This window comes from Medicago sativa, chromosome 1 (genome assembly GCF_051527215.1).
Source record: "Medicago sativa cultivar Bolivia chromosome 1, Bolivia_mono, whole genome shotgun sequence".
Lineage (NCBI taxonomy): Eukaryota > Viridiplantae > Streptophyta > Magnoliopsida > Fabales > Fabaceae > Medicago > Medicago sativa.
Window position 1 is genome coordinate 20417594 of NC_140749.1, and position 16790 is coordinate 20434383.

The 16790-nt window shown below is 35.6% G+C and overlaps 1 protein-coding gene and 1 pseudogene across 2 annotated transcripts; one reads left to right on the forward strand and one right to left on the reverse strand.

Moving 5' to 3' along the window:
* Positions 1–1401: 1401 nt before the first annotated feature.
* On the forward strand, positions 1402–11563 carry LOC146953491 (uncharacterized; annotated as a pseudogene). Its single transcript, XR_015010480.1, has 4 exons — positions 1402–4086; positions 4165–4979; positions 5472–5572; positions 10967–11563. The product of XR_015010480.1 is annotated as an uncharacterized LOC146953491 (transcript).
* A 1646-nt stretch (positions 11564–13209) lies between these two features.
* LOC146953492 (cytochrome P450 71D11-like) lies at positions 13210–16738 on the reverse strand. Its single transcript, XM_085710313.1, has 2 exons — positions 14320–16738; positions 13210–14093 (listed from the first exon to the last, which is right to left on the reverse strand). The coding sequence occupies exons 1-2, from the start codon at positions 15223–15225 to the stop codon at positions 13476–13478; spliced, it is 1524 nt and encodes a 507-aa protein (XP_085566439.1). The 5' UTR covers positions 15226–16738; the 3' UTR covers positions 13210–13475.
* Between the last annotated feature and the right edge of the window lie 52 nt (positions 16739–16790).

Consider the following 16790-nt stretch of genomic DNA (forward strand, 5'->3'; position numbering starts at 1 on the left):
AATCTTGCAATTAGCCAGGAAAATAAGCCAGGGGCATAAACTCTTGGGAAATTTGCCAGGAGTAAAGCAAGGGGAAAGTGGTGGCAAATTACACAGGGCGTGGCCCTGACATAAGCCCTGGCTTTATTTTAGGCGGGAACATATATTTTGAATTGGTGCAGAAAATTTGAGTGTTGTCAGGCTTAGACAGGAGCAATACCAGGGAGAGCTCCTGGCAAATTGTAAAGCTTCTGCAGAAGGGACAGCACCCCTGCAAATGCCTGAAAAAAGAAAAGTAGATTTGACCAAATCCCTGAAAAGCTGGCAGTCTGTACTTGCATGACAATTTGCCAGGGGCGTTTCCCAGCTTAACCCCTGGCATGTCTCTGCACAAAGCCTGCCATTCCTGTAAAGTGGTCTGCACAATGTGTCATACATTTAGCCAGGGGCAGCTCCTGGCTTTAACCTTGGGACCTTCCACCGACACTTTTTTTGTGGTTACATTACCGACACTCACAAATATGTTTCTCTTTTTCTTTTCATCTTTCTCCCCAACACATTCATCTCCTAGTTTTTTCATTTTATGGTAAAAAATTATTTCACTTATATTTCTTTTATTTTTACAATAAATGTTAAATTTATTTATTTACTTAAATTTGTTTTGTTTGCTACAACAGTGTTGTATCTCATTTGTCAAAAGCTAATTTCCTCCTACTGTGAAGCCTTCTCTTTGGATCTGCTATTTCTCTTTGTTTAACAGGTTAGTTTTTTTTTTTGTACAAATTAACAGGTTAGTTTAATTATAATGTGTTGTGTTGATTTTTGTTGTTGTTTATGTGAAGCTTATATGCATGATGGCCGAAAATATTGAGAAAAAAAATGATATGTATTTTGAAGCTTATAATACATATGCTTGCTGTTAAAAAAATTATTTTTGGAGTATGAAAAAAATATAAAATATATGTGGTGTATGCATGTTTTTGTGTTGAATAATGAATATGTATGTTTTTTTTTTGTTGAAAAAATACATGTTGAATATATGTTTTATTGTGTAGATCTCTTGAATATATGTTTTTTTATTTGTTAACATAATTTTCTTTCTTTAGATCTGATAAATTTATATTAAATTAGAAAAATAAATATATGGTATTTTAAAAAGTGTATGTTTTTTTTAATAATTTAAAACTGTGATTTTAAGTTTAGAGCAAATTGTATATTTTAATATAGTTTAAATAAAAACTGTTAATTAATATTTTATATTAAATATTTTTTAATACTCATTATAATAAAACTTTTTATAATGTAAAGAAAAAGAGGTATAAATTGAGAAAATGATTTTTTTGAAATTAGTTTGGAATAGAATTGTTTTGTTTAATTTATGAAATTAAGCGCTTAAAGATATTTCGCGCACCAAAAAATGACGCGTGCAAAGAAGTTACTAATCATGAAATTTAATATGTGAATGTTATAGTTGAACGTGAAAAAGATGGAGTATTATCAGCATTATCGTAGTTGGATGTATGATAGAACGTTTCCGGGAAGAAGAGGATTAAAACCCCATTTTGTCGAAGGAGTTCACGGATTTATTTCATGGGCATGGGTACAAGAAATTTGTAAAAAAGAGGGAGGGATAAGATATCCGTGTATTAAATGTACGTGCAGATATATAAAGAGTGATCCCACAGAAGTGAAGAAACACTTGGATAGAGTTGGATTCATGCCTGATTATTGGGTTTGGGTTTATAACAGTGAACAATTTCAAAATTTTGGGGCAGGAGTCAATGCACAAGCTTCGAGTAGTGGAATAAATGTGGAGTACAATGACCAGGTCAATGATGAACAATTCAACATGATGGATGCTATGGTGATGCTTTAGGTGTGGAATTGTCTTACAATGATGATGTTGAAGATGAACAAGCCGAAGAACCCCCAAATGAGAAAGCTCAGAGATTTTACCAGTTGTTGAGTGAATGTAATGTCCCACTGTTTGAAGGGTGTACGCAATCAAAGTTATCTATGTGTGTGAGACTTTTAGCTCATAAGGCAAGTTATAGTGTTGCTGATAAAGGTGTGGATGATGTTACTCAGATGTTGTTGGATGTGACTCCTTTTAAAGAAAATTTGCCTGCTAGTTATTATGATGCTGAGAGGTTGGTGATGAAGTTGGGATTAAAAGTTGATAAAATTGATTGTTGCATAAACAGTTGCATGTTGTTTTATGACAATGAATTTGGGAAAAATGACGGAGCACTGGAGGAATGCAAATTTTGTGAAAGTCCACGGTATCGTCTCACCAAGACTAGGAGGATTCCGAATAAGACAATGTTTTACTTACCAATAACACCAAGATTACAAAGATTGTTTGCATCGATGAAAACTGCTGGTCATATGACGTGGCATCATTCAAACAAAATTCCTGGAGTCTTGCGACATCCTTCTGATGGTGAAGCTTGGAAACACTTTGATGAAGTATATCCTGATTTCGCAGCAGATCCGCGTAATGTAAGACTTGGACTGTGCTCAGATGGTTTCACTGCACATACTCAAGCATCGGCAAAACCATACTCTTGTTGGCCGATCATTGTAACCCCCTACAATCTCCCTCCCGAGATGTGCATGACAAAGCCCTACATGTTTTTGGCGTGTGTTGTTCCAGGGCCAGATAACCCTAAAGCAGGCATAGATGTGTTTCTAGAACCTTTAATTGATGATTTGAGGAGGTTGTGGGTTGGAGAATTGACATTCGATATTTCAACCAAACAAAATTTCCTAATGAGAGCATCTTTGATGTGGACAATTAATGATTTTCCAGCGTATGGCATGTTATCTGGTTGGTGCACCCATGGGAGAATGGCTTGTCCACATTGTATGGAAAATAGGATGGCGTTTACTTTGGAAAATGGAGGGAAGAGTTCGTGGTTTGATCATCGATGTTTCTTGCCTCATAATCACCCGTTTAGAAGAAGTAAGAATGGCTTTCTGAAGGATCGGAGAGTAGTAGCTGACCCGCCCCCTAAAATTACATCAGAAGAGGTGTGCACAAGAGTTAGTGATTATCCTAAAGTCACTGATTTTGGCACAACTGTCCCAATACCAGGATACGGGGTTGACCACCACTGGACAAAAAAGAGTATATTTTGGGACCTGCCCTATTGGAAAGATAAATTGCTGAGACATAATCTTGATGTAATGCACATTGAGAAGAATTTTTTTAACAACATATTTAACACAGTTATGGATGTTAAAGGGAAGAAAAAAGATAATGAGAAAGCCAGAAAAGACTTAGAAGTGTATTGTAAAAGAAGGGACTTGGAGTTACAACCTCAACCGAATGGAAAGTTGTTGAAACCCAAGGCAATATACACTCTAACTTCCGAAGAAGCTAAGGCAGTTTGTCAATGGTTGAAGGATTTGAGAATGCCTGACGGATATTGTTCTAACTTGGGCAGGTGTGCCGATGTTAAAACTGGAAGGGTAAATGGAATGAAAAGTCATGATAATCATGTTTTCATGCAGCACTTACTCCCAACTGCGTTTAGTTCACTTCCCTCCCATGTGTTAAATCCACTCACTGAGATCAGCCAATTTTTTAAAAACATTTGTGCTTCAACTTTGAGAGTCGATGAACTTGATAAATTGGACAAGTTAATTCCAATCATACTTTGTCGGCTTGAGCAAATTTTTCCCCCTGGATTTTTCGACTCTATGGAACATCTTGCGGTGCATTTGGCATATGAGGCTAAGCTTGGCGGGCCTGTTCAATATAGGTGGATGTACCCTTTTGAAAGATTTATGGGTGATTCAAAACGAGCAATTCATAACAGAGCTAAAGTTGAAGGATCAATATGTGCTGTTTATGTTCATAAGGAAACCTTGTTCTTTCTCGGTCATTACTTCATCGATCGTGTGCTTGTAACAACCACTACACGAAATGATGTAATTGATGTTGAAAAAGACAGAGATCCGTTGACCTTATCAGTTTTCAATTTACCTGGTCGCCACGCTGGCAAGGCGATTGAACATTGGATGGTGGATCCGAAAGAGCACCGATCAGCTTATGTTCATGTTTTGATTAATTGTGAAGAGGTTAAACCATACCTTGAGTAAGTAAAACAAAACAATTACTTTTTAGTTGTACATTGTTAAGTTAAAACACGTCTAACTTTTACTTAATATTTTTTATAGGCATTTAAGACCTTTTATGAAGAATTTGGTGATGATTCGCCTGGTTATGTACATGAATATTTTCCTGGTTGGTTTAAACAACAAGTATACGAGGCCGAACCAAGTGATGAAATCATTCGTTTAAGAGGTTTAGCTCAAGGTCCTTTACAATGTGCCACTGAATATCATACATACTTTGTGAATGGATATAAATTTCGTACTCAATCATAGAGTGAAGGGAAAAAGACTTATAATAGTGGTGTATATGTTAAAGGAGTTACAGAAGGAGGTGAAGATGACTTCTATGGTGTGATCAAACATGTTTACGAGTTATTTTACAATCAAGATAAAGTGGTGTTATTTTATTGTGAATGGTTTGATCCGTCACATAGATGGACAAAAATGAACAAAATAACCAACAATGTTGACATCCGAGTGGGCAAAAAATATAATGTGTATGATCCGTTTATCATGGCACATAATGTTAGGCAAGTGTACTATGTTCCTTATCCTCCAACGCAACCACGCAAGCGAGGGTGGTCGGTTGCAATTAAAACAAAACCAAGGGGCAGGATCGAGACTGAAGATCCAACATATGAAATTGAGCAAGTTGATGAAATTTCACATGTTAATGATATCATTGAAGTTGAGCGTGTTACAAGTTGGCTTGATGAACAAGTTGAAGGGGAACATGTTGATCCTGCTGTTTTGTTGACTCCTAATGAAGATGATAATGATGAGGATCATGTTGGTTATGAAGAGAACAATGTTGAAGGGGATCATGATGAAAGAGATCAAGTTGCTGAAAGTGTTTTTGGATTATAATTATAGAAGAAGTAAGAATGACTTAGTTCTATATTGTAATGATATTGCAACGTCTTACTAATTAATTATGTGTTGACTTATTTAATCTATTTCTTTACTAATATTTAGTAGAATTTAGACACACTCACACTTATACTCCCTCCGATCATTATTATAAGCAAAATTTACATTGAATAATTAATGTATCTAGTCTTTATTATAAACTAGATACATTAATAAGTGGAGTTTTGTTTTTAATAATAACCGAAAGGAGTAAATATTTAATAGAATGTAAAATGCCAAAATATTTTTGCCCGGGAATTGTCCCTCTCAATTGAAAAAAGAAGCTAATTAAAATAACTCTTAAACAATTAGTAAAACCCATTTTTATTTTTATAAGAAGAAAAAGAAGCTAGAAGACCCATTTGTGTTTGTATCACTCCTTAGGTTTTCTTCTTAGGTCTCTCACGTCTCTGTTCCTTAGATCTTCTCAAGCCTCTGTTCGATTTCATTTTCTCATTCAGAAGCCGAGAAGCCTCGTTTTCTCAGGCCACTGTTCCTTTCGTTTTCTCCTTCAGAAGGGTTTGCTCGTTCATCTCGTGTGCTGACTCAATATTCATCTCAAGTGAGTTCAATCTTTCTCATTCCTTTGTTTTACTAATTGTTTTATGTACTAATTTTGTAGGGTTAAAGTTATTTGTGGCAAAGGATTGATTTTTCAGCTTATTAAGATTTGGGGATTTTTGATTTTTTAGGGTTTTACTAATTGATTTTTTTTCTCTTTCTGAATCCGAGTAAATTTACAATAGATGGTTTAGGCTCTTTGTGGTAAAGGATTGATTTTTTTTTTGGGATTCTGAGTTTAGTTTATGGAATAAACATCCTAATCAGTTTAGTTTCATGTGGATAGAAGAAGCTCTATTATACAACCTTACTTATCATTGGGAAGGTACATGCAGAGAGAAAATGAGGAAAAATCTGAATGTATTTCACCGATTGAAATAGTCAAATGAATACAGAGTAGTATTTATAGGAAGTTAATCTCTCTAACAAGTTTAGTTCAGCTAGTTACATATCTAACTAATTGTCTAACTAATATTGTATCAGTTAATTACAATTACAGAACTAGTTATAATAATATGTCAGCTACATAACAGTTCAAATTGTTATTCACTTGTGTTATATACTCTAATAATATGCGACTCTACTACTACAAATCTTTGTAACTAACCGCGCTTCGCTGTTATCATTAAAAATTAACACCATACTCCTATATTGTCATTACTCCTTAAAAACACAGCCTTTAAGTGAATGATTATTTGGAATGTGCTTCTGGAAATGTTAGGTCCAATTGGAATGTGTTGCTGGAAATGTTTTATTGATTTATGTCTTCTGTCATAATGAATTTTATTAGTGTAGATTTGGGCTAGTTGTTTGCTAAAATACTCGTGTAATATTATGTGATTGTTGTTGATATGAATACTTACTGTGCTATATTGTATTGATATTATTTTCTAACAGGAATGCCTCGAAGGATTGATGGAAAAAACAAGAACACAGGCCGCAGGAGGAAGTACAATACGGTAGTTGTGGACTCAGCCACACAAGCCAGACTAAACCCTATGCCGATCACACCATCTGCACCAACTAGCCAGGGATCGACTGGTTTGTCCCAAAATAGTGCAGTTGCTCCCACCATAGCTCCACCGTTCTCATGACCACCTGGTTTTCCTAATTCGGGCTATCCACCTTTTGGGTCGTCTTCCGCACCTATTGGGCCTCCACCTTCCTACTTTGGTTCGGGCCATCCACCTTACTTTGGGTCTTCTGCACCTTTTCCATATGGAATGCCCAACCCCAACAGCCATTTGATCTATCCACCTTACTTTGGGTCTTCACCACATTTCCCACCCCAACACCCACCACAAAATCCTCCACAACCCCAAAACCCTCCACAACCCCAAAACCCGCCACAAAACCCACCACAACCTGAAAATGAGGTCGAAGAGGAAGGTGAAGGCCATATGGAAGGTGGTGGTTGTAACACCCCGTTCTCCCAACAACGTAATATTAATTAATATAATCAGAGTAAACCATACAACGGAGTATCACACTGCTAATAAAAATTTCATAAATAGAAAATAGCTATTTATTTAAATCAACATTTAAAATATTTCCAAAACTGCAGCGGAATAATTCTTTAGAAAATACTATTTCAACCAAATCCAACATAAAGGGAAAATCTTGGCACAAAGGCCTCAACGTAATCAACATTATTTTCGACAACGATAAACTCCATTATTAAGTCTTTTACCAAATATATGATACATAAAAGAAATGAAGAAAACGAAAACAGTTGCGACGAATCCCCATCCTAATATGTATCAGAGCCCTAGACACTTGAGTCGACCAAACCTACGAGTCATCATTACCTGCAAGTTACCCATACGAAGGGCAATGTTTTCAAGCAGAAGGGGTGAGAAACTTATCCAATAATAATAATATATAATTCATCAAATTAATGAAAACAACAAAGCATATCACAACAGGCATCATTAATAATGTATATAAATAAATACATAAGCAACAACATAATTATTTTCAGCAACAAGGTACAACAACAACAACATTATCCACAACGACACTGACAACTCGACCATGCAACAACGACGACAACAACTCAACAATGCGACTACAACTTCAACAACAACTTAGACAACTTCATTATGCATGTGGTACCACCAGGGCATTAAGCCCCCTTCGCTAGGTCATAATTGGACCTGTCGGGCATTAAGCCCCCATCGCTAAGGTCATAAAGGACCTGTCAGGCATTAAGCCCCCATCGCTAACTATGCAACAACACAACTCTAAATGCAATGGACTCAACTAGTGTATATCAACATACAACTACAACAGCACCCACAACAACAACATATGTGCCTAAAACAATTATGACACACTCCCCAACTTCGACATTAGATGATACAACAACGTCAACAACGGAAATCAATTACATTCATCTCAAGGTTCAAAACATCCTTCAATAGCAATTAAGTTTTGATCAATAGAACATAAGCCAAATACCCATAAAACACCTCAATTAAATCACTAATACTTAGGTTTGAAGTTGGGAAACCAACCATAAGTTTTTGGACTAACTTGGGATTAGTTATGCTAAGTTTTCTTAAAGTTTTCTGAAGACCCACCTGGACTATTTTTATCATAACTCAAAATCTACAAATAATTTTCTAGTCACTCCAAAGCCATTAGAAAGCTAACTCAATTATCTACAACTTTCATGTTTACACCGAAGGCTAATTCAAAACAGAAATGGGTGAAAAATGTGAGTATTTTCTAGATTGACCTGTCAGAAAATCGGTGGCCGATTTTTCCAGAACTAAAACTGGAAATTTAGGTCAGAAAATGGTGGCCGATTTTGACAATTCGGTGGCCGATTTTGGGCTTCTCAGCAGTTCAAAAATCAGTTTCTCAATGCGTTTTTCGCTTAAGAATCAATATTAAAAACCAATTTTCAATCACCCAAACCCCCAAAATGATTTAGAACAATGTTTACAGATTCTATTTACAACATAGCAAGTAAAACAACATATAACCATGCATTCAACAACATAATTCATCATAATTCATCAATTATCATAACTTCTCTAACCCTAACCTCAAGAACAACAATTCACCAATTTTTAGAATTACATATCAAGATTATTGAAAGGAATCCCACCCTTACCTTAGATTAGTTTTCGGAATTCCAACAGCCGCGTTCTTCGTCCAATTAGGGTTCTCTTTGACTTCTCTGCTTTCTCTCCTCTTTTCTCAGTTATATCCGTTATGTTTTTCTTTCCCATTTACTGATTTTATTCTTTCCCTAATTGCTCTTCTCACCACAGTCCTACTCTTTCCCTTAATAATTAATTATTTCTACTAATAATAATATTTCTCCCCCACTTAAAAAAATACCTATTTAATACCTATTAACATATATTTCACCAATATAACATATATTAATAATATTTCGCATAATATTCTAATAAATCAATTCAAACAACAATTATGAAAAAGTGGGCGTTACAGTGGTCAGGTGCAGCAGCCTAATGATGTTCCGCTAATTTATCTGACTGATGCAAGGGGTCGTTTCATGTTAACACCTAGCGGGAACTCGTAAGTATTATCATAATTGCTACATAGTTCAATTTTATGTATAGTTTAAGAAATGTTTAATTATGAATTTTTATTTTTTCAGCTTTTTGCCATGCAAACCCGCAGCAGAAGCAATTAGAGACATCATCCACAACTGCTATTTAAGGCCGTGGAAGTCTTATGGCGAAGTGGAGGATGAGGAGAAAGATCGCTGGTTTAGGCTCTTTGAGGTTACTTCAAATATATAATTTTTATTTTATATGCACGTTTGTCATAGTATTAGGAGCGGATCTGTGTAACAAGGTTTTGCCAATTTTATTTACATATATCTTTTGACAATGCGACGCAGAAACCACCAAAAAGGATAAGAAAATATGGTTCTGCCTCTGTTTGCATAGAATGAGTTTATTGATCGGAATTGCATGTTTCATTTAAGAATAAAAGTAACATGTTTCAAGCATAATCTGTGTGACTCATTTTGCGCATTGAATTCCATTTGGTTGGACTTTACGTGTAGTTTACGTCTTGAAACAAGTTTGACACAGTTTGCTATTGTCACATTGAAATTGATCGTTTTGTCATAAAGGGATTCTCAGTAATTGAATGCATATCTAACTGAGAGAGATTAATATCTTATAGTTCATAAGACAGAAACACCCATTGTTTTAGTGTTTCATAGTGTGTCAAAAATGCAGGCCCATGTATAGTATACTAACTTTCTGTAATATGGTCACAAAAATGCAGGCAAAGTGCACTTGGGACTACAGGCTTAATGCTATAATGCGGCGTAATTTCCATATCCGCATGGCTGCACGTCTATCTGATATGCTTCGAAAAGCTCGAGTTCGCTATGCCGAGAAAAAAAAACGGCCACATTGGATCGGAAAGGAACTCATGGCTGAGTTGGCTGACTATTTGGCAGGTGAGGATTTCAAGGCAAAGTCGGAGCAAGCAAAAAAGAATCGGGCATCTGAAAAGGGTGGGTGCATTCACACGGGTGGTTGCTTAAGCAACGAGGAGCATGCTGAACGCTTGGTAAAAACAATAAACTTTTAATTATTTTTCCCTATCATATTGGAATTTGATTGTTTTAAATCAATACTAATAAAATTTTACTTTTTATTTCTTCTGAAACATAGGCCAGGAGACTTGGGAGGGATCCGTTTATAAACGAGATTCATGACGACACACATAGAAATAGATCTGGGCAATATTGTGACGAGCGTGCTAGGAGGGTTCAGGTAATCTAATAAGCATATATTTAGGTTTTAATGGAGACAAATCACTTTAAATTGCTTTTTCTAATGAATTAGAGAGTCAATCTTAGTAGAAATAAGGTCTGGAGCCAAAATATGATGGAAATAATCTCAAATTTATTATGTCTTGAACAAATTATCATACGGAATATTGTAGCATTTTAAGCTTTTTGTCTCTTACTTACTTTTGGTTAGTGTGTTTAATAAAATGAAGTTCTCTAGCTGGCTGCATTCAATGCTTAAATGATGTCTCTGTCCTGCATGTATCCACAGTATAATAACATGTACATGAAAACCATCAAGGAAATGGAAAACTTTGACTTCATTTTTCTGTTTTGATGTTGTCTGGTGTGGAACTCATTTTTCTGCTGCTGTTTTGTTCTTGTATCAGTTGTCTGTTAACAGATTTTTTCCGCTATGCTTCGGGCTCCTGCTAAGCTGTCTATTACCTTTGTCATCTGTTTTACTTTCATTTACTTTAAATAATGAATGAATGATCTAAAAAACATACACAAGTTTTGTGTTAAAAATATGTTGGTTTGCCTTGTTTGGTAATGCCTTGTTTATTTATATGTTCTGCATTAACTATTTTCTTATCATTTGAATAGGAAGAATATGGCCGACAGCTTGCCGAGGCTATTTCTAAAGGGTTATCTGTTGATCATAGTTTGGCCCTCCAAACTTGGACCAAAGTTGCTGGCGATAAAAAAAAAAGGAAAGCTATATGGTGCCGGTAACTTGGCTGCCAACTACCGGAAAGGTGTTGCAACAACCCTTAAATTCACTCTTAATCATGGTGAAGGGTCCTCACAGCAGCCTGTGCTGACCCCTGAGATGCGTGAACTTATTCAAAGACTGACTCAAGAGCAGCTCGCCCAACAAATGGCGAGTCACGAGGCTGTTGTACGAGATTTGCTTAGCCGCCAACAAAGATATGAGGAGCAACTAGCTGAGTTTAGGCAAGCACGTGAGGTTGGGAATTCAAGTCAGCAATCCTCAGTTCCAGATCCCAATGTAGATCCTTTTCCGAGTTATAGCGAAGATGGAGGCGAAGAAGAAGGCGAGGATATGGACAGTGACAGCGATGATGAAGAGTGAAGTTAGACCCTTTATTATGTGTTTGTGCTTGTTATTTTTATTTTGCTTTTATTATCTATGATGTGTAATATTTGGGAAAGTTTGTTATGCTTCCCGGTACAATTGCTACTTATAATATTATTCCGTACAATTTTAATTTCATTAATGTTTGACTTAATATTTTATGGGTAATATTACTTTAATTTTTATTTTAAAGCAATTACTTTAAAAAAACATTTAATTACGTTTAAATTATTTTTAATGATTTTAAAAAAAAGCAATTTAAAATCGTTTTTAAATTTATTTTAATAATTAATTTTAATTATTTTAATGAAATTAATGTTTTTTTAAAAACAATAAAAAACCATTTTTTCAAAAAATTATCTACGCAATTTGCCAGGGGTATACCCCTCGCAATACTCTTGTCACGCTTTGGGTCAGACTGCACCTGATTAGACAATATGTCAGCTCTGCAGTGCTTCAGAAAAGCAGGTTGCAGGTTGTTGAGTCAGAAAATATGCCAGGGCTATGCCAGGGCTTTTGCCAGGAGTATGAACAGGGGCTGGGACAGGAGTTTGTCCCACGCAGATTTGCCAGGAGCTAAAGCCCTGGCCTAGCAATTTGCTAGGACCACATTTGCCATTGATTCAGCTCCACGCAAAAGCCCTGGCAAATGGCTTTTTCCCAGGGATTCTTGCATTTTCACAAGGAATCCGCCCCTGGTTAATTGCAGGATTTCTTGTAGTGAAATATTATAAATAAATGATGTGTAACTAAAGGTGTAAATTTCGGACAAAAATGAAAATTCAAACCAAAAAAGTATCCGACTTTGTTTGGTTCTGTTCAAAATCAAACCGATCCAACCTAAATCGATCTTGTTTGGTTTCGTTCTCGGTTTTTAATTTTGAGAGCCAAAGAATCGATGAACCGAACCGATGTTAACCTCACTCCCCATTTTAGTAGTATTATCTCTCCTCACACACTTATGATTAAGATCAAAATCAAAGTCCAACATAAAATACTCTTTAATTCATTCACTTTCTCCTATTATCATCTCATCTCTTCACTCATACTTTCATTTCTACTAAAAAAGAACACTAGCCACAAGTCACACCTAACCCATCATTCCTCACCGCCGTTAGGATCGTCCATATCTTGGTTAGTTTTTCATGTTAGTTATACAAAGTTGTTTGAAAAACAAATAACATGGAAAATAAATTAAAGTTCCGTGAAATATTTGAGTATGTTGTATGCAGAAATACAAATTTGTAAAACTGATTTTTTTTTTATTTATATTTTCAAACAAACCGATCAACCGAACCGATCCAAACTGGACCAAACCAGCTAGTAAAAATCAATTCATTTTTAAAAAATAATAAAATCCGAATCAAACCAAACCAGTGAAGATTTCATTGGTTCGGACATTTTTTGTCTTAAAACCAATCCAAACCAAACCGTTACACCCTATGTGTAACGGTTGGACCTACTTAGACATCTAAATGTTTTCATTGCAAATGCTTTAACGATCAACATATTAGTTTTGATGGGTATAAAGAAGAGTCATTCTCACCAAAACAACCTTCATTCAATATAATTATGATATAAGTAAATATCCATTTCCCTTGTGCATTGACATTGACATTCCTTTAGAATTAGTTCCCCAATTTTAAGCTCACAAACGTTTCATGCAGTTTACTGATGAGTAAATTCACTTTGTTAGCATGTTGGTTTCAATCACAAGACACACGTTACAATTAACAAGTCCTCAGCCCTATTAAACCCAACAAATATGGACAAAGCTTTATTTCAAAAGTAAATACGGAACAACAAATTCAAGGTGATTGCTCTATAGGTCCCTTAAGTTGCTCAACCCTCTAAAATAAGCAGGTCGAGAGCTACGATCCGATCCAAAAAACAATGATCAGATCATAACCGTTGATAGATTTTGTGCGATCGGGAGTTAAATCAATAAATGCAAGGAGTTTTTGAGCAATGCGATGAGCCTATAAAGCAATCACCCAAATTCAAAGGCTATATAACTTAAACCCTAGAAGGAAGAGGAATAGTGGGTATCAAGTACAAGTCATTTTTTCTTTTAACATTAGCCCCAAATTGCTCGGTCATGTCCAAATCCTCACCTTTCATTCCATTGGGAAGCCTCCAATCAAAGTGATATAACAACAATGCAAGTGCCAACTCAACATTTATCAAACCAAACGTGATGCCTAGACATATTCTTCTTCCAGCACCAAAAGGAATGTACTCAAAATTATTTCCTTTGTAGTCAACAGAACTACCAATGAATCTCTCTGGATAAAACCTCTCAGGTTCAGTCCAGTACTTTGGATCTCTTCCAATTGTCCATGCATTTACTATCACCTTACTTTTGGCTGGTATATGATACCCTTCAATTTCACATGCTTGTCCACATTCTCTAAGTAAAAGAGGAGTTGGAGGGTGTAACCTTAGAGTCTCTTTCACTACTAACTTCAAATATTCGAGTTCATTTATATAGTTTTCACTAACAATTCCTGTCTTGTTGAAGATTTCTCTCACTTCATATTGTGCTTTCTTCATCACTCTTGGATCCCTTATTAACTCTGCCATTGCCCAAACTATGGTAGTGGATGATGTTTCACCTCCAGCACCAATGATGTCCTGAAAAATATATCAGTATATCAAAAAAGACGACTTAAGTCTAAAATAGATAGTTTGATGGCATCGATCACAAAGTTTTAAATTGTTGTTGCGTCGCAATCTTTGATATTGCAAAAATAAAGAATCTGAATCGTGATTATATCGTGTTTGCTAATACACCAAAAACCTTGATATGTCGCGGCCTATGGAAAACATTATTTTTTTTCAAAAGGCTTATTATACTTACCAGGATTATAGCCTTGATATTGTTGTCAGTTAAGCATATATCTTGGTCAATATCATTACCACCTTGAAACTTTAGAAGAACATCTACCAGATCTTCTTCACCTTCACCTCGACCTTCTTTTGCTTTTAACTTAGCTTCTTTATGTTCATTGATGATGTTTTCTAATATCGGATCAATTTGTCTATGCAATACCTCAATTTTAGACCTGAAACCAGAAACTAGTTGAAGCCATTTAGCTGAAGGAAACAATTCACCTATGTCAAAACCTCCTCCAACTGATTCTCCATTTGCCAACGATACGAGCTTTTCTTGGCCTTTGCATTTGTTTCCAAATGCAGCCCTTGTAGTAATAGTCATTATTGATGTAACTATGGCTCGAGTGATGTTGATGGGTGATCCTTGTTGTGAATCAATACTTTTGATGAGATTGGTAAACTCTTCTTCTCTTATAGGCCGGAATGAACTAACACGTTTTTGCGTAAGAAGCTCAATTGTGCATATTTTTCGTAGTTGCCTCCAATAATTTCCATAAGGTGAAAAGGCAATATCTGTGGATCCATATAATAGTATGTCTATTGCAACAATTTTAGGCTTAGATGCAAATATGATATCATGAGTTTTCATTATCTCCCTAGCATACTCTGGTGAGGAAACAACAATGGCAATGATCTCTCCAAGTTGTAGTTGCATCAAGGGTCCATGTATTTTGGCCAAGTCTCTTAATTTTCGATGTGGTGTAGAGGAAACAAGATGGTGTATGTGTCCTATAATAGGTAGCTTCCATGGTCCTGGAGGTAGGTTTGGAACTGCGTTTTTTTTCTTGAGATTCTTCCCTATTTTAAGTGCTATAAGCGTGAAGATGAAAAAGGAGACAAGGGCTAGTAAGTAAAAAATTGGGGAATCCATGGAGATTAAACCAAATAGAAAGGTGTAGTTTAGTGCTATATAAGCAATTTTTAAGCTATAGGTGAATGATTTGGTGATAAAACAAACTAGTAACGTGTATAAGTTTTATACACGTTAGCAACAGTAGCTCAACTCGTGGACCATGTTCATATATTATATTTTTTGATAAATAGGTTCTTCTTTTACAACTCTACATGATATATTGAATAAAAAAATTCTAAAAAGAGTAACTCGTGGAAAGCATGGAAGGTTGAAAGCAAATAAATAAACAAGGATGGAGATTGTTTGACACCTTGTGTTGCGAGGTGTACACACAAACAGTAAGATTAATGCAATTGTAGTTGTGATCATTTATAGAGATTTCATAAATCACAACTTTGAGACCACAATATAACAATAGTCGCGACGCAATCTTCAATATAACAAAAAATTTGCAAACAAATAATTTTTTTTTTGTGGTGTCCGGGGTTCGAACCTAGACCTATCATATATTATGCGCGGGGACAACAAATAAAATTGATATGCAGCAATTGCAACTGTGTAGATCACAAAAATATTTAAAGATTGCATAGTTCTCAACAAATACAGTTGATTTAGAGCTATACGAATAAATTATCGGCTTTTAGTCTTTTACCATTTAGGTATTCATTTGGTAATAAATAAAAAACATTTAAGTGTTTATGCATTTGATTTATTTATTTATTTATTAACTAGACAAATCTTGTAGTTTTGTTTTATTTCATAAATTTAGTTGACTAGGTCAGTCATTTGAAGTGGAACAGATGTTGTGGAGTCGTAAATGCATAATCTAATGATTTCTTCACTAATCATCAATAGATATTTGTTTTGAAAACCCGATTGAATCGACGACTAGTTCAACTGCCTATCAGGGCATTCCAGTATCCCACAAAGAATTGCCAAAAAAACTGGTTCAAACAGGGTATTCAGATAAGGATTAAACTAGGAACAAGGTTTCAGTGTGGTGGAGGGATGTTCATTCAGCTGAGATAGGCTCGATTTGTGGTCTGGGGGCAATTGGTTTAGAAGTACTTTGTCAATGAAGGTCGTGACGAAATTGCTATAATTTTCTTTTTGATTGTCTACTTTTTGCTCAAGTGTGGTGTCATGTGGTGCTTTCACTTAGTTGGGCGTACATAGTGATTTACTCATCAGTTTAGCGCATGCTCGTATGTTTATTGGTTTCAACATGAGTGGCACAGTGGGCAGATTGTATTTGGATGACAAACATTAAATCATTCGCGGTTGAAGGGATGCATTGTGTTTAGAGGCTTTCTAGATTATTTGGGTTATGCTATTAAAGGAGAGTGCTTGTCACGTGTATGTTTACTAGGGGTTTGGATGAGGTTGGCAATGGCGAAGATTAGTTGTTTCTTTGGAAATAGGAGTTGGCATAGGAGAGCATAGTTATATTAGAAAACATTTCAAAAAAACAAACTCAACTCCAGTAGAGCCTTATAGGACACACACACCGTCTTGTTACAACAACGCCACATTAAACACTTATGAGACTTGGCCAAAATATATGGATGGACCTATATGAACCT

What these genes read in the sequence shown, in the direction of transcription:
- LOC146953492 (XM_085710313.1), bottom strand. Translation starts at nt 15,225, where the DNA reads ATGGATTCCCCAATTTTTTACTTACTAGCCCTTGTCTCCTTTTTCATC. An exon ending in ATATCAAGGCTATAATCCTG is followed by an intron (nt 14,094 to 14,319) that starts GTAAGTATAATA and finishes TATATTTTTCAG; the next exon opens with GACATCATTGGTGCTGGAGG.